This window comes from Schistocerca piceifrons, chromosome 1, assembly GCF_021461385.2.
Source record: "Schistocerca piceifrons isolate TAMUIC-IGC-003096 chromosome 1, iqSchPice1.1, whole genome shotgun sequence".
Lineage (NCBI taxonomy): Eukaryota > Metazoa > Arthropoda > Insecta > Orthoptera > Acrididae > Schistocerca > Schistocerca piceifrons.
In genome coordinates this window covers 394,215,396-394,238,364 of record NC_060138.1, presented here as the reverse complement: position 1 = coordinate 394,238,364, position 22,969 = coordinate 394,215,396, and the positions used below count along the sequence as shown (strand labels likewise).

The following is a 22,969-nucleotide window of genomic DNA, read 5'->3' as shown; positions in this document are numbered from 1 at the left end:
CGAGTCTTAAGCTTAGCAGTTAAACTTCAGCAGGTAGCAATTGCTATGCGTCAGGCACTCCATCCGTATTTATACAGGTACCCTTCCTTTTCCACGTGCTTCGTCTGGTTTGAATTGATGGCTTATTTTTCTTTGATCTAATAAGTGCCATTCTCTTTGTTATAGGTGTTTACGTCACTCTAAGCTGAAAATGTATTACTGTACTGTGTCAGGCATTGTTTGTCGCATTCTGATAATGAGTGTGTACGTCCTGTCGCCGCTCGCAGAATGACTTGCTTTTGTGCGCACTTCCGCCGCTTACAATTAAAAAAACAAGAGAGGAATCGTCTCATTAGCGAAACAATGGCAAGAGACTGCTACTTCTTGTTACTTACACTGCTGCTTTCTTCGATAACCATCAACAAGAACCAAATAATAGACTGCGTATGATAGAAGATGTTCTGAACGAGAGTTTAGCGAAAATTTTTCTCCGTTTGAAAATCTTTGCAGGCGCCTCTTTAGTACATTACATTCTGCACAGAAATTAGTCATCTTAGATTTAAAAATCTAGTCAATTGCAGTGCTTCATTTCTAACTGTATCACTATTAGGCATACGAATAATACGAATATAAACATGACATGATATGTATATTCTTCCGCGTTTGCTGTTGTCTAACTAGTTTCGTAGTTATTAGACAGACAGGATTTAAATGAGGTAGCAGCAAACACGAAAGAATACATGGCAAAATGTTTATATTCGTATTATTCTTATGGTGAAGAGAATACTGCATGTGATTCATGATTCATAAAAGTTCCTATTTGTAATCATCTCTTCTCACAGGTAGGAAAAAATTCACAACATAGAGTTGGCCATATTGACAAACATCCCAAACAGTCTTGCCAGTCGGATTTTCATAGTACATTGAAATGCTGCTACATTCGAAGATGAACAATACGGAATTTGTATTTACTTCCTTGGCTAATGTATGAAAATGCAGTGGTCGAAACTGAGCGGAGGAAAAAGCTCGTCTTCCACCCTTTTTTTTTTAAATTTATTTCCTGACACAGAGGTTTTGGCGCCAGTATTTATCTTTGTGCTTGCAAAACATGCCTGTGTAGCACTACATGTATTCGAAGGCAGAAGTTAGTTGTGGCGGCATCTACCAACATTTTTCAGAACTTCCGCCTACTTTGCACTCTATTCTAAGCCGCAGGTGGTTTTTTGGATTACAAAAACCGGAAAAAAAGTGTGGCTTAGATTCGAGTAAATACGGTAATCATGGAGTGGGTATGCAAATGAGAGGAAAACAGGCTACAGCCAAACACACCACCAGGTCACCGTCCGTCACCAACGACAATGGGGTGACATCTATAAATAAGATGTCAGGCTTGGGTTGTGAGGGGCAAATGGCACCTCCGGGGCACCAGATAGGAGGGAGGTATTGTCCTGAGACTTGCATTCCTTCTTCCTCTCATTCACAGGTTGAGGAAGCAGATCACAAATTAAGAGCAGGACACTGCACGATCCAGAATGAAAAAAGAGCGGACGACCTTGGGGCACGCAGACTGTGTGACACCAGGGGTAGGGGTCCCAGAAGGAAGCCCAAACACCAGCAGACACCAAAGAAGCAGAGCACTTCTTCGGCTGGGGGGGGGGGGGGGGGGGATGCAGCATTCAAATGGGAGAGTATGAGAACCACAGGCGAGGTGGAGAGGAGAGGGGGACAGGACTGGGGAAAGGTCATAACGGAGGCAAAAGTAGAAGCCATCAGCAGATGGCTAAGTCTGTCAAATTTGTGACAAGCCTAAGTAACGATCCAGAGACTTATACTCTTCAATCTCCTTTTCTTTCTTATATGCTGGGTAGTCTGGTGAGCTTGGTGAGTTACAGTCTCGACAATTTACACACATGGTTGGTGAAACATTGGAGCTCTCCTCATGGACTGAGTTTTCACAGCCACCACATATCTGGAAAATGTGCCCGAAACACAAGCACTGAAGGCACCTCATGAATGGCAGGATGTATGGCTTCACATCACACCAGAGACACACAATCTCGACCACCTCTGTTAGATAATCTCCCTCAAACACCACAATAAAGGCAATGGTATCAGTGCGGTTGTCCTTACGACCCCTCTGCACACGCTGAACAAAATGAGCACCCGGTCTTTCCAGATTGGTCTGGAGTTCCTCATTAGCTTGAAGGATGATGTCCCTATGATAAATTACTCCCTGGATCATTTTCAAGGACTGGTGAGGTGTAATGGATACCGGGGCATTGCCAAGTTGTTGACCAGCAGGAGGAGCTGCAGACAGAGGCAGATAATGTTTTGATCAATAGGGAACTCAACCAATTCTTACATAGAGACTCCACTTCGCCAAACTTTTGTTTGACATTATCCGCAAAAAATAATATGGCAGTGAACATATGCCCATCTGTCCTAGTACAAACCAGATAGTGGGGAAAGTGATTCACCTCAAACTGACGAGCCTGGTCCTCCTCCCAGGGTGTATCCAGGAAAGGATAGGAGACACAGTCATACGAAGCAGCATTCAATGATCCATTATCACTTTAAGAGATGGCCTTAGGAGAACACTCAATTGATACATTTCATATGCAAAACCTCTGCTCTGATGCTACCTACTCTGATCTGGGGTTCTCGCCACGGGTGCCACCCAGCCATAACAAAGGGCTGTCTGGTAAGGTGGCCTTTGGCAGGAGTTCCAATGCTCCAGAATAAAAGCAACCACTCTTAGGCAAATGTTGAGAGGCAACAGCTCAGGTATGACAAGTGTAATCACTTTACTGTCAGGAGGCTGAATCAGATGGGTATATAACGTGCTGGTGACCTATTGAGGCAGACAGTGCTATGGCAGGGAAGGAAGACAGAAGGAAGGTGGGAGAGGAGTGTACGTCGCAGACGTTCTGGAGGTAGTTTGCCAAATGGCTCACACTACGAAGAGAAAATTTAGCAGTGGAGGTCAAACCCCAAAAGAGGGGCAAGAACATCAAAACAGAAGGATGAAAAGAAAAGGCAAGGGGAACAAATGTGCAAGGAATATAGGAAACATGATACATAGCCAGGCTGACATAAGTAAGAACACTGAAGCAGGGGAAGGAGTGGGGAAACAGAGGGAAACAGTCCAGGAAGGAAGAATGGGCTGCAACAGGTTGGTTGGTTGGTTGGTTGGTTTAAAGGCAGGAGAAGGGACCAAACTATGTCATCAGTCCCTTGTTGCTAATAAAACAATGCCACAAGTGTGAGAATAAAATGGACGAAACATACAACACAAAATGGAAAGAAAGGAAAAGCCACAAGAATGAAGGGAAGACAATGAACACTAAAAGGAACAAAAAAGGATGAGAAAACAGAAGGATGCTAGAAACAGAAGAGAGTAAAACATGAAAGCAGATCACAGTGGCTGGCCAACCAGGAGAATAAAAAGGTAAAGGCAGCCACTCTGCAACACATTAAAACCTCCACCCTAAAAGCACTAGGGTGGAGGACACAGGGGGACTAAGGACATGCGCTAAAACCTACATAGAAGTGTAAGACCCACTCTCATGGATAAAACATAAAACTAAAGCTGCTGTGGAGGCATTGTTGCCCAACACAGAAGGCAGGGTGCTGGGAAAGTTAAAAGTCTGCCGCAGAGCGGCAGGGTGCTGGGAAAGTTAAAAGTCTGCCGCAGAGCGGCTAGAAGTGAACAGTCCAACAAGAGGTGGACGACTGTCATTTGGGAGCCACAGTGACACTGAGGTGGGTCCTTGCAACGGAGTAGGTAACCATGCGTTAGCCACGTGTGGCCAGTGCAGAGCCGGCAGAGGACAACTGATTCCCTGTGGCAAAAGGCCTGCATGGAAGACTTCCACTCATAGTCTCAATGACATACAGTTTGTTGTCCGTGCTGTTATGCCATTCCATCTCCCAAAGCCTGCGGTGTAAGACAGAACCCAGGTCAGCTTCGGAGGTGCCTATCTCCAGAAGCGGTTTCCGCATCGCCTGTTTGGCCAGCCTGTCAGCAAGTTTGTTGCCAGGGATTCCAATGTGTACTATGGTCCACACACACCCCACAGAACGGCGGGAATATACCAGGGCATAGATGGACTCCTGAATTGACACTACCAGAGGGTGGCAAGGGTATCACTGGTCGATAGCTTGTAGGCTGCTCATTGAGTCAGTACACAGGAGAGAAAACTTGCGAGAGCATGAGCAGATGTACTCAAGACCACAAGATATGGCCGCCAGCTTTGCAGTGAAAACACTGCAGCGAACTGGCAAGGAGTGCTGCTCAATATTTCCTCCATGAACATATGCAAAGGCTACGTGACGATCAGCCATTGAGCTGTCAGTGTAAACCACTTCGATTGATGACCTCAGATGTTAAGTCCCATAGTGCTCAGAGCCATTTGTAAACCACTTCACAGCCCCGGAACAAGTCAAGAATCAAGAGGAAGTGACAGTGGAGAGCGGCGGGGTTAACGGAGTCCTTAGGGCCATGCAAAAGGTCCACACGAAGCTGCGGCCGAGGCGTACACCATGGAGGCATACGTGAATGGACCACAAGTAGAGGTGGTAAAGGGAAGGACTCCAGTTCGGAGAGAAGGGACCGCACGCGAATCTTAATCGTTAGCCCCAATCTGGGATGCAGACGCGGGAGATGGACTGCGGTGGGCAGGAAAAGGAGACAGTAATTCGGATGCTCAGGGGAACTATGAGAGTGTGCTGCGTAACTGGCGAGCAGTTGCACACATCTGATCTGCAGTGAGGGACACCAGCCTCCACCAGTACGCTGGTCACCGGATTCATCCTAAAAGCTCCTGTCGCTAATCAAACCCCCACAGTGGTGCATAGGGTTGAGTAAATGCAATGCTGAAGGCACTGCCCAACCACAAACCACACACCCACAGTCAATTCGGATTGGACAAGGGCTCTGTGGAGCTGCAGCAGCCTACAGCGATCTGCACCCCAACTGGTGTTGCTCAGGCAATGGAAGGCATTGAGGTGCTGCCAGCACTTCTGCTTAAGCTGACAAAGATAAGGGAGCCAAGTCAATCGTGCTTCGAAAACCAGTCCTCGGAATTGATATGTCTCCACTACAGTGAGTGGATCGTTGTTAAGGTAAAGTGCGGGTTCCGGACGAACGGTACGATGCCGACAGAAGTGCATGACATGACTTTGCGGCTGAGAACTAGAAAGCCATGGGCTAGAGCCCATGACTGCGCTTTGTGGATGGCTCCCTGGAGGCACCGCTCAGTAACAAAGGTACTGTGAAAGTTGTCTGCATACAGAGAAGGTGAGATGGAGGGCCTGACAGCTGCTGCTAGACTGTTAATGGCCACTAAAAATAGAGAGACACTCAATACAGAGCCCTGTGGGACTCCAATCTCCTGCATATGAATGGAACTATGGGAGTCACCAACTTTGACACGGAAGTACAGGGCGACAGGAAGTTTTGGATAAAAATCTGGAGTGGTCCCCGGAGACCCCACTCATACAATGTGGCAAGGATATGATGTTGCCAAGTCGTGTCATATGCTTTAAGTAAGTCAAAAAAGATAGCAATCAGGTGTTGCCATCTGGAAAAGGCTGTTTGGATGACAGACTCCATGGACACAAGATTATCAGTGGTAGAGCGACACTGGTGGAAGCCGACCTGACGTGGAGCCAGCAAGCCACGTGACTCCAGGACGCAATCCAACCGCCAACATACCATACGTTCCAGTAGCTTACAAAGAACGCTGGTCAGGCTGATGGGCCGATAGCTATCCACATTAAGTGGGTTTTTACTGGGTCTGAGCACCGGAATGATGGTGCTCTCCTGCCATTGTGATGGAAAGACACCATTGCACCAGAGCCGGTTGAAGATGATGAAAATATGTCATTTGTAGTCAGATGAAGAGATGTTGAATCATCTGGCTGTGGATGCAATCAGGCCCAGGAACTGTGTCTGGGCAATATGCAAGGGCACTGAGGAGCTCCCACTCTGTAAATGGGCCGTTATAGGATTCATTGTAGTATGTAGTGAATGAGAGGACGTTCCCTTCCAGCTGCCGTCTGAGTGTGCGAAAGGCTGGGGGGTAATTCTCTGACGCAAAGGCTCGAGCCAAGTGCTCGGCAATCGCATTTGCGTTGGTACGTAACTCGCCATTTATGGTAACACTGGGGACAGCTGTTGGGACCTGGTACCCGAAAAGACGTTTGATCTTTGCGCAGACTTGGAAAGGTGATGTGTGGCACCCAATGGTGGAGACTTATCTCTCCCAACACTCCTTCCGTTGTATGAAAAGGTAGCAAAAACGGGCACGGAACTGTTTAAAGGCTATGAGGTGCTCCAGGGAAGGGTACTGCTTATGCCGCTGTAGAGCTTGCCGACGCTCCTTAATTGCTTCAGCGACTTCCAGCGACCACCAAGGGACTGCCTTGCGTCAATGGCACCCTAACGAGTGAGGGATCGCACTTTCTGCTGCAGAAACAATTGTACTAGTCACGTGGTCAACCATCACATCAATGTTACTGTGTGGGGGAGATTCAGCAGCGACAGCAGAGGTGAAAGTTCCCCAGTCCGCCTTGTTTAAAGCCCATCTGGGTAGACGTTCATGTGCCTGACGCCAGGGCAGTGAAAGGAAGATGGGAAAGTGGTCACTACCACACAGGTCGTCATGTGCTCTCCAGTGGATAGATGGGAGAAGTCCTGAGCTGCAAATTGATAAATCAATGGCTGAGTAACTACCATGAGCCACACTGAAATGTATGGCAGCCCCAGGATTTAAGAGGCTGAGGCTGAATTGCAACAGTAAAGTTTCGACATCTCTGCCTCGGCCAGTAAGCATGGTACCACCCCACACGGGATTATGGGCATTAAAATCTCCCAGAAGCAGGAAAGATTTAGGGAATTGATCAGTCAGTGCAGTTAATACATTCAGGGGTACTGCACCATCTGGACAGTTATTTCTTGCGTCATCCTTATTCTGACAGCCACAGCTTGAGGGGTTTGAAGGGGCACATGTTCACTACAAACCGAGCTTAGGACATCAACACAAACTCCACCTGACACTATTATAATCGCTTCGGTACCTGTAATATCCCTTATAGCCACGGAGGGCAGGGGTCCGCATTGCTGGTAACCAGGTTTCCTGGAGAGCAATGCAGAAAGCATGTAAAATGCTTAACAGTTGCCACAGCTCAGCCAGGCGGTGGAAAAAACCACCGCAATTCCACTGGAGGATGACATCATGAGACAGGGAAAGCATGGAACATTCAATGAGGCAGTTTACGCCTCAGTCACCTGCTGCCACCAATTTATTGCCTGAGCAGTCTGTATCCATTGTTTCTTAGAGTCTGGCAAGATCTTGGTCCTCAGCGGACGCCAAAATCTTCACCCCATTTTCAGCTGCAGAGCCTGTAGGTAGTGTGGTGTGGGTGCCACCGCAATTTCCTTGGTCTTAGGGGTTTTCTTTTTGGATTTCTCTCACTGCTCCTTGGGTTTCCCTGGCTGGAAGGACTTCACTGTTGGGCTCTTCAGCCACTGGCAGGTATCGTCTTTCCCCCTAGAAGAAACCTGGGAAGGGAGTGACCCAAGGAACCCCTTCCTAGCAAGAGAAGCCGAAGAAGACTTACACTTCTCCGGCTTAGAAGTGGGGACGGACCTCCCCGATGGGGGGAGGGGAGGGGGGGGGGGGGGGTTGCTCCCGAAGTAGGTGGTGCAGGAGCAACAGGGAGGCAAATGCCCCACACCATCAATGGGGCAGGTGTAGTCTACCGGTTCTGAGAGGTGACCTGGGTTGGCGGAGCTGATGGTGCCAGAACTATTGTAGTGGCGGTGTAAGAGGGTGTCATACCCACAGGATGCAAGCGTTCAAATTTCCTCTTAGTCTCAGTGTAGGTCAGTCGGTCCAGTGTCTTTTACTCCATGATTTTCCTTCATTTCTGGAGAATCCTGCAGTCAGGCGAGCAAGGCGAATGATGCTCTCCGCATTTGACACAGATGGGAGGCGGGGCACATGGAGTACTGGGATGTGACGGGCGTCCGCAACCTCAGCATGTGACGCTGGAAGTACAGTGGGAAGACATACGGCCGAACTTCCATCATTTAAAGCACCGCATCAGGGGAGGGATATAGGGCTTTACATCACACTGGTAGACCATCACCTTGATCTTCTCGGGCAATGTGTCACCCTCAAAGGCCAAGACGAAGGTACTGGTGACAACCTGCTTATCTTTCGGACCCTGGTGGAATGGTGGACAAACGTACACCTCGCCACTCTAAACTGGCGTGCAGCTCATCGTCGGACTGCAAAAGAAGGTTGTGGTATCGATAGCTACAATGCCACGGCATAGGTGTAAGTTCTTAGGTTGGCATTACGACACTGACACCGACGACAGCGCCCCCTAGCCAGTGCTGTGCAGCTGTACGAGCGCAGCTCCATATTCAGCCCAGTTGATTCCAAGGAGACAACCAAGCAACACTGTTCCTATTTCATAGTGGGTGAGCCACTACAGATTTTATCTTTGTAACTTCTAGACGCTTTTAAATTTGACGGATGAACGGCTTTGCAACGATGTGCTCATCTGTACACAAAGTTAAGTAAAAGAGTCATAACCTAATTGCAGTGTTCTACCTCACCTGCTCCTCCTAGCTTCCTACATTCGACCTACCCTTCAGTTTTCAAGAGCAGACCCACGTGCCGCCTTCCAGGTGGGATACAAAAAAGGTCTCTGTGAAATATGATACCCTGGACCATATTTAATCTCTTATGGGGCGTGATGGTTACAGAAACATCCCCCAGCTTGTCACAATTGAGTAACTCCCGGGACTGGGCAGACGACGCTGGTCTGATCAAGACTGATACACATCTCATTTTGGACAAGCCCTCCAACTCCCTGAACTTGTCCTCTTAGGATTCATCATCATGAAAGATTCCCCATCAGCTCTCTAACATACAAGGTATCATGACGAATAAGATCTGCTGCCAACCTTAGCCTGACATTCTTTCCATGGTGTGACCAGGGAGCAGAACCATTTGGAGTCATACTTCTGTGAGTTGAATTGAGCTTGTTTTCGCTTTGAGACTGCTGGTGTTTCACCACCAGCAAGATATGATGGACTACGCTTCAATGCATGCCATCCGCCCCGATGCCACCCACTCCCAGGGGCCCTCTCCACAGGCGCCACCCAGCCGCAGTAACGGCCACCTGGCAGGATGGCCATTGCCGTGAGTCCTGATGCACCAGGGGGATGGGCATCTACCCCTTAGCATACGTGGGGAGTCAACGGCGCAGGCATCGGCAGAGCAATCCCTGTGTGGTCAGGGGGTTACAACCAACAGAGTACATGGCAGCCCCACCACAACGGACTGGCTACCATGCTGGATATCAGGTGCAAAGACGTCCATGGTCATTGTCGATGGAGAAATTCACACTTCATAGTGCATAATGGAAAATGCACCCAGGAAGGTGTCCCCGCTCAAAAGATGGAGAATGGGCAGAACTGCAATGCAACGACGAGAAAGTGGGCTAAAGATCTCAATAGCTCGGGCCTATTCTAGCCCCCAGACCCGCAAGGGGTGTAAGGGGGTGGGGGTTCAATCTTATTCATTCTGTACACTGTAACGGAACATATTAAAAGCTTTACTTTAACGAAGTATGTGATACCCTCAAAATTCAACCAGTTTAACGAGTATTTATGATTATAGAAGAGTTATTGTGTATGTTAACAATGATTACACAACATGTCTCCACAAACAGTCAACCCATTAAATTATACTGAATAACTGACCCACACGAAAGTTAATATCACTTGATCACTGATACAGCAAATGTCATCATGTAAAAACACTAAGTTTATCTTAAATAATTAATATGAAGTACGAAAAATAGTAGCCAACTTAGGTATTTTGGATCTCCTTAAATAAAAATCACCCAGTGAAACCTATTTGTTCACTAGGAGCGTTTTCACTCAGTATTCACGTAATCAATCCTATTTTAGACGAAAACCAATGTAATTCTTAATAATTCATGTTAATTACTTATTTATGCAAATTAGAGAAGTCAATTGACAAACTTTAAAAAACGGCCTTTTTGTAACAAAGAATTATTCTGTCAAGTTTACAAATCTGTCTGTCATTTTAATAACATGTTAAATTATGTCACTCGATGCAAATTAATAACTTTTCTGCACAAATTATGATAACAGATGTACATGTGACTTGTAAACTATATCTCTTTTTAGTAGTTCTTTGACAATGTTATAAATACAAGCAGCAAGAACGGTCGGGAGGCAGTCGGAATGTCACTTTGGTAGAGTGTGTTTGTGTGTTATTGTTTGAGGTGGATAAACAATGCAAAGAACATGCAACGGAAATACTACTTTGTCTTGTGTCATGGTCTTTGGTGGACAGTGGAATTAAGATGGCCACCAGAGTAATAAATATTTGAGATTTACATATTTGTTGGTTTCGCTCGTTCTTTATCATCAAAAGCACATAAAAAACACGGGACCTCATGTTTTTAACCCTAGACAACCAGATTTAGAGCCAGCATCAGCATCGAGAGACAGCAGCGATCCAGCAAGCAGCAGCGATTACTACAACGCATTTTAATGGCGCCAACCAAACATCAAGTGCTAACAAGCTCCGTAAACGGGAGTGAAATAGTGCGATTACAGCAATTAGCTATATCAACGACTAGGCGACCATTACAACACTGAGCAAAAAACCTAAGAAACTTTGGGTAGGAATTAACATACAGGGAGAAGAAATAAAAATTTTGAGGTTTTCCAATTACATTTTAATTCTCTCAGAGATGGCACAGGATTTGGCAGAGCAGTTGAACGGAATGGACAGTGTCTTGTAAAGGAGGATATAAGATGATTGTCACCAAAAGCAAAATGATAATGGAATTTAGATTAATTAAATCAGGTGGCGCTGAAGGAATTAGATTAGGAAACGAGACTAAGCAGCAGACGAGTTTTGCTACATTAACACCAAACTTACTGATACATGAGCACCAAAATAACTGATGATGGCCATAGTAGAAAGGATATGAAATGTAGACTGGCAATTGCAAGGAAAGTGTTCCTGTAGAAGAGAAATTTGTTAACACTGAATATTGATTTAAGTGTTACGAAGTCCTTTCTGGAAGTATTTGTATGTAGTGTAGCCACAATCAAAGTGGAACATGGACAGTTATCAGTTTAGATGAGCCCTAGAAGCTTTTGAAATGTGAAGCTGAAGGAGAATGATGAAGATTAGATGGGCAGATCATGTAACTAATGAGGTGGTACTTAACAGAAGTGAGGGGGAAAAGAAATTTGTGGTGCAACATGACCAGATGAAGGGGTAGGTCGAAGAGTTGCCCTCTGGGGCCGACTAACTTTTTGCGTGGTGCTATTTTGCTCAAAGTAGAATTCATGCCCTACCGTATTGTGTAACTAACTAGGGGTAATACCACAAAGCAAAAAGAAGGGGGTAAGAACAAATTATGTTGACTGTACAGAAGTCAACTGTTTGTTGCTAAGATTTTGTGAAAGTGGGGCACCTGTAATGGAAACTTTGTGTAAAGTTGTAAAGTGACCCATTTCTTAAGTTGTGTACCAATATTTCAGTCCTTTGAGTCCTTACCAAGCAGACATGGCAGTATACGCAGATTGGTTCAAGAGGTGCACTGCTAAGATCTAACATGTCAGTACAGATCATATGGAAGTATACCAGAGATGTTAAGGGAACAAATTGAAATCTTTGGAAGAAAATGTTCTTGTCAGACACTGTGTGATAAATTAGAAAAGTAGAATTTCAGAAAAACTTCTGCTTTCTCAATTTTACATTCCACTTAAGGACCATGAAAGTGAAATTCTAATGATCTGAGCACTTTTTATATCCCATTTTTCTTTATAGAGCCACCTGAACAATGATTACTTTAACCTGTCAAAGTTTGAGTATTAGTGCCATTTTTTTCTGTTAGTACTTATAATAGCAAAAGGTTTCTAGTTGCTAATAGTATTAACTGACAGGTAATAAATACACTATACTGGCAGCAAAGGATCCAATTCACTTTCCTGGGATACACCTCACACTAAATCCACATGTTTCTAGTACACAACATCCAAGATAACAAGTGACCTCTGTACCAAGAAATCCTTAAACCCGTCACAAATTTTGTTTGACACCCTTGGATTGGAATTGACACGAACACTTGACGAACATCAAGAAATACTGCATCCGCAAAGGACATGATCCATGGCTTTCAAGATGTGATGGGAGAAGAGTGAAAGTCAGGTTCTCCTTAGGATACAGAGACATTTCTAATACAACTTTATTTACTTGCAAATTCACATTCATTGTCATTAGAGCAGCAAACACTGCCATTAAATGAAACCAGTTTTTGAAATAAGCATCTCCTTCATAGAAGCACAGATTTTTTAATGTGTATGTTATTGACAGGAATGAGTCATTTCGTATTTTGCATATCTCTAAAAAGTTTTCTGCAGAATTTGTCCAATCAGTGTAAGTAACATTAATACTAATCAGTTTGATTTTATTCCAAGCAGTACAAAGTCTTTGTACCTATTATGTTCCTAGTCTCCCAAATAACCATCAGTACCCAAAGTTTTCTATTTCAAGTATCTGTTGGCATTCCGGTTACATTCCGGCACTCATAACACCACTTTCTACACAGTCCCCTTATGCAATTATCCAAACCTGTTATACAATATCCTTATGCAATTATCCAAACCTGTTATATGATAAAAGTAATGTAAACCTACTACAGTTTTAATTCTGACTGTATGTTCCTTGCCAGTGGCCTTTAACCCTTGAGCAGCTGCACCATCTTCCATAAAAAGTGGGCACATCGCATATTAGGTACTCGTATGTAGAATAACTGTCTTTATGTTATGAAGGTGAACATGTGTGGTAGGACTCTCAGTTTAATCTCCGATTAATTAAGCAATAGTAAAATAAACTTTCATTAGATTAGTTAAAGCACTGTTTAATTAAATAATGAAATAAGCTTTCATTATATCACTTTGTTGTCATGTACAAGCGTCACCTCATGCTAACGATCCACCTGAATCATTGAACAGCGCAGTTGCAACACATCCCAGACAACCGCTTATTTCATTACTAACTACCTCTTAGACAACTGCCTTGTTGTGGTATTGTGCAGCAAACTCCAAATCTGGGGCACTTTTTTTGCATGGATTGTAAATTTTTCTCACTTAGCTCACTGTATTTTATATTACTTATGCTCACTTGGACATATGACAACACAGCTTATCACTGCGTTAGCTGAAGCAATAAAGAAGGAACAGATACTTGGTTGCAGTTGTAAAACACCAATGTACTAGTACAAGACAATGTTATCTGTTCAAATGGCTCTGAGCACTATGGGACTCAACTTCTGAGGCCATCAGTCCCCTAGAACTACTTAAACCTAACTAACCTAAGGACATCACACACATCCATGCCCGAAGCAGGATTCGAACCTGCGACCGTAGCAGTCGCGTGGTTCCAGACTGTAGCGCCTAGAACCACTCGGCCACCTCGAATGTTATCTGTGGTTGGCGCACTTTATACGTTAGCGCGCCCACTTGAGGATTAACAGTTTTAAATATTTCAGTCACAAATGAATGTACACACCAATCATTTTCTATGCCAACTTGAAACTTACGTTTTGATGCCAGCATTGTTGCAATATATACATTATGACACACCATAATTCATTTTAACTACAGTATGCATATCAACTAGTGACTATCGCTAATATATCCCAACTACTTTTGTTGCGGAGTATACAACATGCAACAAATGGTATTACCTGATAATCCTCTCAATGTTAATCACTGAAAAAGTTTATACCAAAGTAACTGCATGGAATTAACTGCCTTTCGCACAGAATTCATACCACTGTGAGGTATATAATGAAACAAACCACAACAAGAAGATAAGAGAAAAGGAGGGGAAACTTTGCTGTTATCTGCAAGTGATAGCTAAGAAAGTTTACTCTCGATTAAAAAAAAAGGGTACAGTCATCAAATAATATAATTCAACATAACTCTACTCACCAACTTTTAGCGGGAGAACACACATAGAAAAGAAAGGTTTTACATATGCAAGCTTTCAGAGCCAATGGCTCCTGGCAGAAGGGTTGAAGGGGAAGGAGGAACGTCGATTCCAAAGAACTGGAGAGGTTTACGAAACGTGTTGGGGATCAGATAAGTCACCCAGAACCACAGGTTAGGGGAGACTTACCAGATGGGGTGAGCAGAAAAGACTCATCCTGCCCAGTAAGTCTTCTCTGACCCAGTGTTTTGTGTACTTTTCCACATTCTGCCTCTTTTCCTATACCTCTCTAGTCCTCTTCCTTCACCCCACTTCTTTCCCCTTCAACCCTTCTGCTAGAAAGAGCCACTGGCCCCTAAGGTTTGCATAAGTAAAACCCACCACCACTTTGTGAGTAGTTTTTTATCTATCTAATTACATTATATTGTCAGTAATCAAATAATGGATCACTGAAGTTCTGGAATAAATGTACCTATAGATAAGCTCCAAGGTCAATAAATCTCAGTACAAAGATGTTCAGGAATATTTGGTAAATTTAGTACATTTCCAAGAATCCTCATACTCATCAAAATAATCTACAATAGGTATTAATGGTAACATTTAAATCCTTAAATGTGACTGGCACTTTGTTTAATCATTCTGTTTATAGGTAAGAGTAGACTAAATAATAATCTACACACAATCCCATTCGATGGAGCTTTGCATTTTTAATACACTGCATGTTGCTAAATGTTCTGAACTGAAACTCGCCACAACCTCTAAAATAGCTCTAATTTTACTTGTCAGGAATCACTTTTTGGTAAGTAATCTGCTTTTTCCTCATTTAAATCAAATAACATTAAACAGGCATCAACCAAACCTTTGTACAGAAAGTCCAAACTCATCTTTCAGAATGCAATTCTCATACCCGAGAACTCTTCTACTGGAGAATCCTCCTTTCCACAAGAATTATTTAGTACCCTCAAACTTAAATGAAGTTTTTCTCAGTAATTCTGAATTTAGTCCCTGCACCTTACAATTCTGATAGTAAAACAAATCAGAAGTATGACTAACACAAAATATGTCTTGCACTATTTACTGGAAATACTTAAAGAATTTGTCATGGTGGTGTAACTGTTATTGAACCAACATTCTTTGAATCACACTGTAAAAACTTCAATGCACTTATGAAGCATCATGATTTACAAAAGAAATGCAACCGAAACAAAGGAAGAATGAATTCTTATGGAGTAAATTAACATACAATTAACTACAATGCACATATTTACAATTTTAATCACTTAAAATTGTACACTGTCAGTCAATAGCTATTATTCTTACCTTCCTGTGTACCAGCAGTGTCTTCTGTTTACCATCAATATAATGTTCCTCAACTTTAGCAATGTTGTGGGAAACATCATAAATTACATGCATATCTAGGTCATCAGGTGTCATCCGGAATTGTTTAGCAAAAGCCTGGAATAAAAGTGCCACACACAAATTGTTTGATAAGTTTAGCTTCTTGTTTGTTACCAGGATCACTACCACAATAATCCACTAAGACATGCACAGACAAAATATCAGTTATTTTTCAAATGATTCCATGATGGCTGTTTTGGTTCAACTTCTGATTTATATTATTTTCACTTTCCTCAGACCAATGTTTATATTCCAATTAGAATTTTTCATCAACTTAATCTCTACAATAATTTAATAAATTACCTGCCGACTGAGAAATGTCATTGAGCTCCTGTTGACCCACGCAAAATTTGCAGCTGCAGCCATAGCTTTGAGGTAATCCTGACCCTCTGGGGACATAATATGTGCACACGCTAGCTGTCTGTCATTGGTCTCAATGTTATCACGTTTCATAGCTCTTTCCATGGCAACCAATGCATCTACAAATAGATAGCAAAAACATGGATTTCACATGTTATGGTACACACTGAATAACCTTACGTAATAACTGTTATTGTGATTACTCACTATAATCCCATGTCTCTAGTGCTTGAACTTTGAAGAGGAGATGGTATAATGGAAATAGAGACAGTCTTGGCATTAATGTAACAGCTGCCACAACCTAAACAGAATCCATTTTTGGCAGAAATACTAGGAAAACTTGGCAACAATTATCCACCACAAAGATGTGTGAAATATTGTGAAAAGCAATTATGATGCTATTACAGGGACATTATCACCAACTATAATGACATATAGAAAGCTATGAGAGTATTTGTATATGCCGACACCTACACTGGAATCTCGTTAGTATGTCCCTCATTACTCCATTTTTCCACATAGTTTTTATCCATTTTTGTTATCTGAGAGTCACAACTGCATTAAACACATGTTAAACCAACTTGTTTATGCACTCTCCCTCCCTGCTCAGAGCATTCAAATTTGATGGTATTGGTACTGTTTGGTTGCTGCAACTTTTGCTGCTGAGAGTTGCGAGAGTGGTGGGAGGAGGACATTCATGGGCACATGATGCAGAAATAGGCAGGTAGACACTGCTATTCAGTGCTGGCAATTTTGCGAGTCACACGGATCATTTGCTATGGTAGAAATTATGGCGGAAGTAATGCCTATAGATTGGTAGTAGCTCCAACAACTTCAATAGCAGTCAAGCAAACTGAATAACTTAATTCAAACACTTGACTTCTTTGTTCATTTTAGCATTTGACTGACTCCGCTTGTAATTTTTTCATTTTCTTAGTCTGATTTTTTTGTGTTTTAAACAGTTTATCCATTTGTCATTGATAAAAAGACAGTGGGATAGCTTACAAATGAAGAAAGTGGAACACTATTCAGGGAGTGCACAAAAATTCATACATTAAGCTTGTTAATACTGCACAAAACACGAATATTCCTCCATCAATATTAAATACGGAAGTGAGCAAATGAAAAATAACTGAAGCAACATGTGTGGAAACAGAAAAAGTCACATGAAAACGAGAATGTGATGGTCAGTTTCCAGAACTGGAAAAGATGCTACTTAGTGGATGAAACAAGCCCATGTTTTGAACATTTCAACTGACAGTACCATGGTTCATGCAACAGCAATACATTTGACACAAAATATGGAATGTGTGGATTTCAAGGTATTCAATGGTTAGATTGGTAGGTTGAAAAACAGACAATGCAAATGTGTTCAAGGTGGTGCAGCAATTGTGAACATTGACTTGTTCAGTCATGGAAAAATACTCTTCCATCAATCACGGAAAATTGTTTTTAATGCAGATGAAACAGGCTTATTTTTTTCACTTTCTGCCTGAACAACCCAAGGTCATAGGAGAAAAATACCATGGCAGAACATTTCATAAAGAGAGGTTAACTGTTCTATTATGTTGCAACTAAAGTGGAACAATAAGGTTGGTGCTGCTAGTAATTGGAGGGCGAAGAGAACCCGATGATTCAAAAATGTGTGGACATTTCCACGTCAATATATGAGGGGTGTACAATAAGTACTGCATCACTTTTTCTCAGCCAATTTTGTTTGACAAAAATGTCGAGTTTGTTGTGGGATAAATAATCCTGCTTCAACTCCAATAAGTTTCACGAAGTTCCAACAGGTAGCGGCATTTATGTAACCTTCAAAATGGCGTCTCTAACATAGGTGCATTACAAGCAGAAAGCTGTCATCAAGTCTTCTGGTGGAAAACTAGAGCATCACAGCTATTCATAGCCACCTGCGTAATGTCATGGTGAGTCACTGGGTGAGATTTCTCCTCATTGGAATAAGGTCTAAACCTATCCAATCTCTCGTGTGCTGGCTGGCCTTACACAGCTGTGACTCCTGCAATGGTGGAACATGTGGACGCACTCACTTGAGGTGATCAACAGATCACAAACACCTCAATACTCAATTGGACATCTGTTAGTAGTGCAGTCACTCGTCTACCGGTTAAGAAAGTAAAGGTGTGTACCCACAGGTCCATCGCCATCTAATAGAAGACCATAAAGAGTAACACAGGACAATCTATGTGAAATTGCTTATGTGTTACGAGGCAGATCATGACAATTTTTGTTGAATGTCATCATAGGCAATGAAACATGGGTTCATCACTTTGAACTGGAAACAAAACAGCAATCTGTGGAGCAGCACCACACCACCTCTCCCCTGAGAAAAAGTTCAAAGCTGCACCTTCAGCAGGTGAAGTTACGGTGACAGGCTTCTGGGACTCTGAAGGGTTATTCCATTTGATGTCCACCCTGACAGCACAACAATCAACTCCGAAGTGTACTGTGTTACCCTCATGAAATTAAAGAAATGACTTCAGCGTGTCCATTACCACAAAAATGCAAACAGACTTCTCCAGGGCAATGCAAGGCCTGTACACCTGGGCAAAGCTCACAAAAATTCAATGGACTGTTCTTCTTCATCCAACCTACAGCCCATATCTCAATTTCTGCCTTCCATCTGTTTGGCCCAATGAAAGAACACGAAAGATGGGGAGATTATTGATGCAGGAAGACATTAGCTCCATTGTCTACCACTGCAGTGACACTATGCAAGCACACAGGCACTCCCTGTAAGGTGATATAAGGCTGCCACACTAAACAGAGATTATGTCAAAAAAGGCTTCTGTAGACGAAAGAGTGGGGAATAATATGCATTGAAATCCTCAATAAAACCAACCCGCTTTCATAAAGGAAAAATGTTGCATTACTTATAGAATGCCCCTTACACCCGATGCAAGTGCATCGGTACAGTGAATGCAAAATTCTACGTTCACTAGATGCGCTGTTGGCTGGGGAAGCGTGGGGAGAGTGACAGTGATGGGGGTTTGCTCAGAACACTGTAGGGGAAATGCCAAGTGGTGGAGGGGAAGTGCCATTCTGATCTGAAGCCTATGCTCACATTTTTGGTAGATATTAGGCAGGGCCCCTCCACACCCACATCTGCATGGTGACCATTCAAAAATATTTGTCACATCATCTTTGGTTCGTACCTAGAAGGAATTCTGCCAAAAATTCTGTGATTTATTTTCCCCTGGTTTGTTAACCATATGTAACTATCACAGAAGAGTGACGGTGCGGAATTTTAAGTAAAGCCTACATATTTATCTTGTTGCCACGTCAAAATTTGCTTCTTTTGCCAAAACTCAGAGTTTACACAGTCTCACTTCACTAACATGTCGTGCAGACACAACTGCGAGAGAAATCTGAAACAGTGGTTTATTGAGGAACTGAGGAAAAGTAAGGTCAGCATCTTAAGAGAAAGCACATCCTTGGTACAAAATAAATGTCATGACTTCACTTATGTACCGATAGCATTTCATTTCATCAGCTATCGATGGTCCTTAAAAATTACATTCCTTCATCAGAAAAGTCAGTAGTTAGTGGAATACCATGGAAGATAATGAAGTTTTGCATAATAAACATGACGAAATACTCACCTCTTTGTGTACTATCATTTGGCAAAATCTCATTTTGATATCTCAAACCATACACAAAATATGAGGATTGTTGTGGGTATTTCACTTTGGCTCTATCACTGGTGCAACGCTATTGCAAATAAGACCTACGTCAGATCAATTTTCTGAAGACTGGTGACAGATCGCCAACCAAGTCTAAAGAAATATTTAATATGTTCACTAAATTTCATACACGGCAACATATTATGTAATATGCACCAGATGCAAAATCATAGCAACCCGTATTTTTCCATTGCAAACTTTTTCAAATTTCGCGCAGCATATTAGTTCCACATAAATATCACAATAACTACGACCATTAACAAAATTATGGGTACATCATAATGAACCTGATGAAGAAAACTACAAATCAAGTGAGAATGAAATTTTTTACCAAATAGTTTCTGTTAAATCGTTTGAGAAACATTGCAGGGCTTACACATTGTCATTGCAAACTGGCCGCAAAGTGACAAACACTTGTTGGCCTCCTCTTCCGGACAAACTAATGAACAAGCCCAGCTCTTTGTACGAAAACTGGTCACTGCTCATTGGCCACTGTGCCCTGTGCAACCTATAACTCCAACTATTTTTGAAGGATTCTCAAATGCCTGTGATGCAAGAGTGGGCATTAGAAATACGAAAATCATGTCATTTATTGACCAGTGTGTAGCTTGACTTGCGACAGAGCAATAAAAACTCTTAGGTAAAGCTAAATAACGACAACTTGCGAACTTTTTGTCTTTTCATTCACGATGTAATGTGATAGTGATAAGAGTACTTTAAGTGTTTCACCCATATTGTGGTAGGTGGAAGTAGTTGACAGCTCTCAGTATAATGTGCGATCCGGAACACCTTGTTCTCTTCGAAAAGCTATATTATCTCTGACTTTTGAACTTTACCATATTAGTGAATATACTTGCTTACGTCCTCACCCTATTCCATCTCTACTGGCATCTGTATTAGCATTACATTATGCCGACACATTTAACTGCAAGTAACACCATGGGGCCAATGCTAGTTCAGTAATATTGTCTTAAAATAATACTACTCAAATGAAGCTGGAAAGGGATGGAAGTTACTTTTTTATTGGGCATTAGCAAAGTTATTAAAACATGCTAAATATCGAAGGATTATACTCATGAAGAATAAGCAAAATGTTTATCCAAAATCACTGTAGCGCACCCTTCAATTACTCATTTGTTAGTTACAAGTATTTTTATCTCTGACTATCTGGATTTATTTTTTTTATGTCTCTGCAGATTGGTGGTGAAGTGTGATAAATGAAAACGTACTGAAAGATTAAAACTGATCTATCTGATATTACACTGTTACTGAAGCCTGAATGGCAAAACCGCGCATACCTTGCATTATGTTGGACGAATGAAACAATAAACCCATTTTCACATGTATGGCGAAGTTCGTAAGTCACAGAACAAACAGCTTTCTCTAAGAATATTTATTGCTCCATAGTTCACAGATTTTTGCTCACTACACTCAGCCACTGCCACATACTTCAACCGAACTCCCTTACTAATAGGATGAGGCCATGGCAGTGGGCAGTCATGAAGCAAGGCCTGTCCATTACCAACACACAAGGGTTTTATATATAGATACAGAATGGACTGTAACAGTCTAGCACGACTCTGCTTAATGTTTAGAATTAAAAGTTAAATAATAGAGAGTGAATTTTATTAAAAATCAGCCCATAGAAAAAGGAAACCTAAGAACAGCTGTAGAAGCATCAACTAGATACAAGAATTTTTGTCCTGACAGTGATTTTAAGGGGTTCAAAAAATCCATCAACTCTAGTGTTAACATTTGCCTCCTTTGCTGAGCGGTCAGCAAAGCGTGCATACAAGCCCCTACAAAAGAATGCCAAGTCTAAGGTGCACTGCAAATGGTCCAATTTTCTGGTAGTACTCAAATCTGACATCTTTTATTATGTTCTACAGTTGTTTAGTACTTTCTGTGGAAGCTAATATCCAAAGTACCGATAACTAAGAAATGAGCTTGAGTCAGAAAACTGCAAATAAGCAGTCTTCTTTGTTTTTTAGGCAGCTCTACAACATTCATCCCTACAAAGATATTTTTATCAACAATGAAACTGAATAATGGATCCAATAAAAAATAGTTCTCAATTTTTGCGGCCCTAATAATCTGAAGTAATCACATTTGGAAAGTTAATTTTTTTGGTTTCTGTCTCATCAAATTTCTTCTCAAACAATCCCATCAGTGACATCTGACCAGCAGCAGTTTTCCTCATGGCATTCTACAGCAAATTAATGAAACCTGTAAAAAATTCAAGTACACATAAGCTCAGAATCTTGAAAGAGACCTCTTCTAGCTATGGCCACCAACAGTTTTAGAAATTTAAAGAAACACTCACCAGGCTTGTGAACTTGTGGTCAAGTAAACTACCCCTGGTTCCTGTTGCCCAGGTATTGAACATTGCCCCTATGGCAATGGGGATGCACCATGGACCATAGCAATAGACTTATACAACTTTTGATCTGCACACTAATGTTCCACGTAACTGCAAATTATACCGACACCAAGTACATTTTACCTTAAACCAGAATTAAACTGGTGCATCAATAGCATTACACAGCAAAAAGACATACTAATAGTTCTCTATAATTTGAATCCATCAGAAAAAAATTCAGGAAGACCTCTGAAGTTCTTCAAAAATTACAAAATGTGACTAAGTACTCATAAAACCTGAAGACTGTTAATACAAATTGTGCAGCAGATGTTCATTTTACTACCATAATCTCCATCATAATACACAGTTAAACTGTGAAAGCCTTTCCATAGTGCCTTTCCCAGAAACTACTAAACAACTGCAGAAGATAAGAAAAGATGTCAAATTTAAGTACCGCCGGAAAATGGGCCCATTTTCGACACACCTCTACCCTGTCATTTTTTTTTAAGCCTTATATTCTTTCATTGCAAAACAAAATATAGGTTTTAGGTGGATTAGAGCATTGTCTTTCTAACAAGAACATTTTAAAAACACTTTAAAGATGTTTGCGTAAAAGTGGGCCAAAAAAGCGATTTTTAGCATGTTAGAAAAATTGTTAACTTAGGCCTCAATTTGTAAGTCACTGGAAAGCAGCAGGAGACTAAAATTTTATATTTTAAGATCTTGTATTAGTAAGCTGATGTGTGATAAGTTTCATGTTAATCCTGTCATTACTTTCAGAGATATAAAAAGCTTAATTTCACATTTTTTCAAGCATCTATTTTTCCAGTCAACTTTGCTTCAAATTATGCAGAGGAAAAGCTTTTTTTTTACTGTTTTGCTTAAGCAAGCATAAAAAGTTTTAACAAGATAACCTAGTTTTGTTCTTTTTCAAGATTATACTGCCGGAGATATCAGCTCTAGAATTTGCCGAAAACTCACAGGAGTCCTGACAATAGTTGTGCTATGGGGTCAAACAAATGACTACATCTCTCTAAGTATTAAACCGACAAAAGTAAAATGTCACCAATGTTAATTCAGGACATGTGCGGATGTTCACACAAAACTGC

At 41.9% G+C, this 22,969-nt stretch overlaps 1 protein-coding gene across 1 annotated transcript in view; it reads right to left on the bottom strand.

Moving 5' to 3' along the window:
• The window catches only part of LOC124796678 (RNA-splicing ligase RtcB homolog), a 68,565-nt gene that overhangs the window by 31,305 nt on the left and 14,291 nt on the right, over nucleotides 1-22,969 (bottom strand). Inside the window, exons 6-7 of the mRNA XM_047260715.1 lie at nucleotides 15,744-15,919; nucleotides 15,363-15,497 (exon numbers count right to left, since the gene is read on the bottom strand). Coding sequence (XP_047116671.1) covers nucleotides 15,363-15,497; nucleotides 15,744-15,919 — 311 coding nt within the window. The remainder of the gene's footprint in view (nucleotides 1-15,362; nucleotides 15,498-15,743; nucleotides 15,920-22,969) is intronic.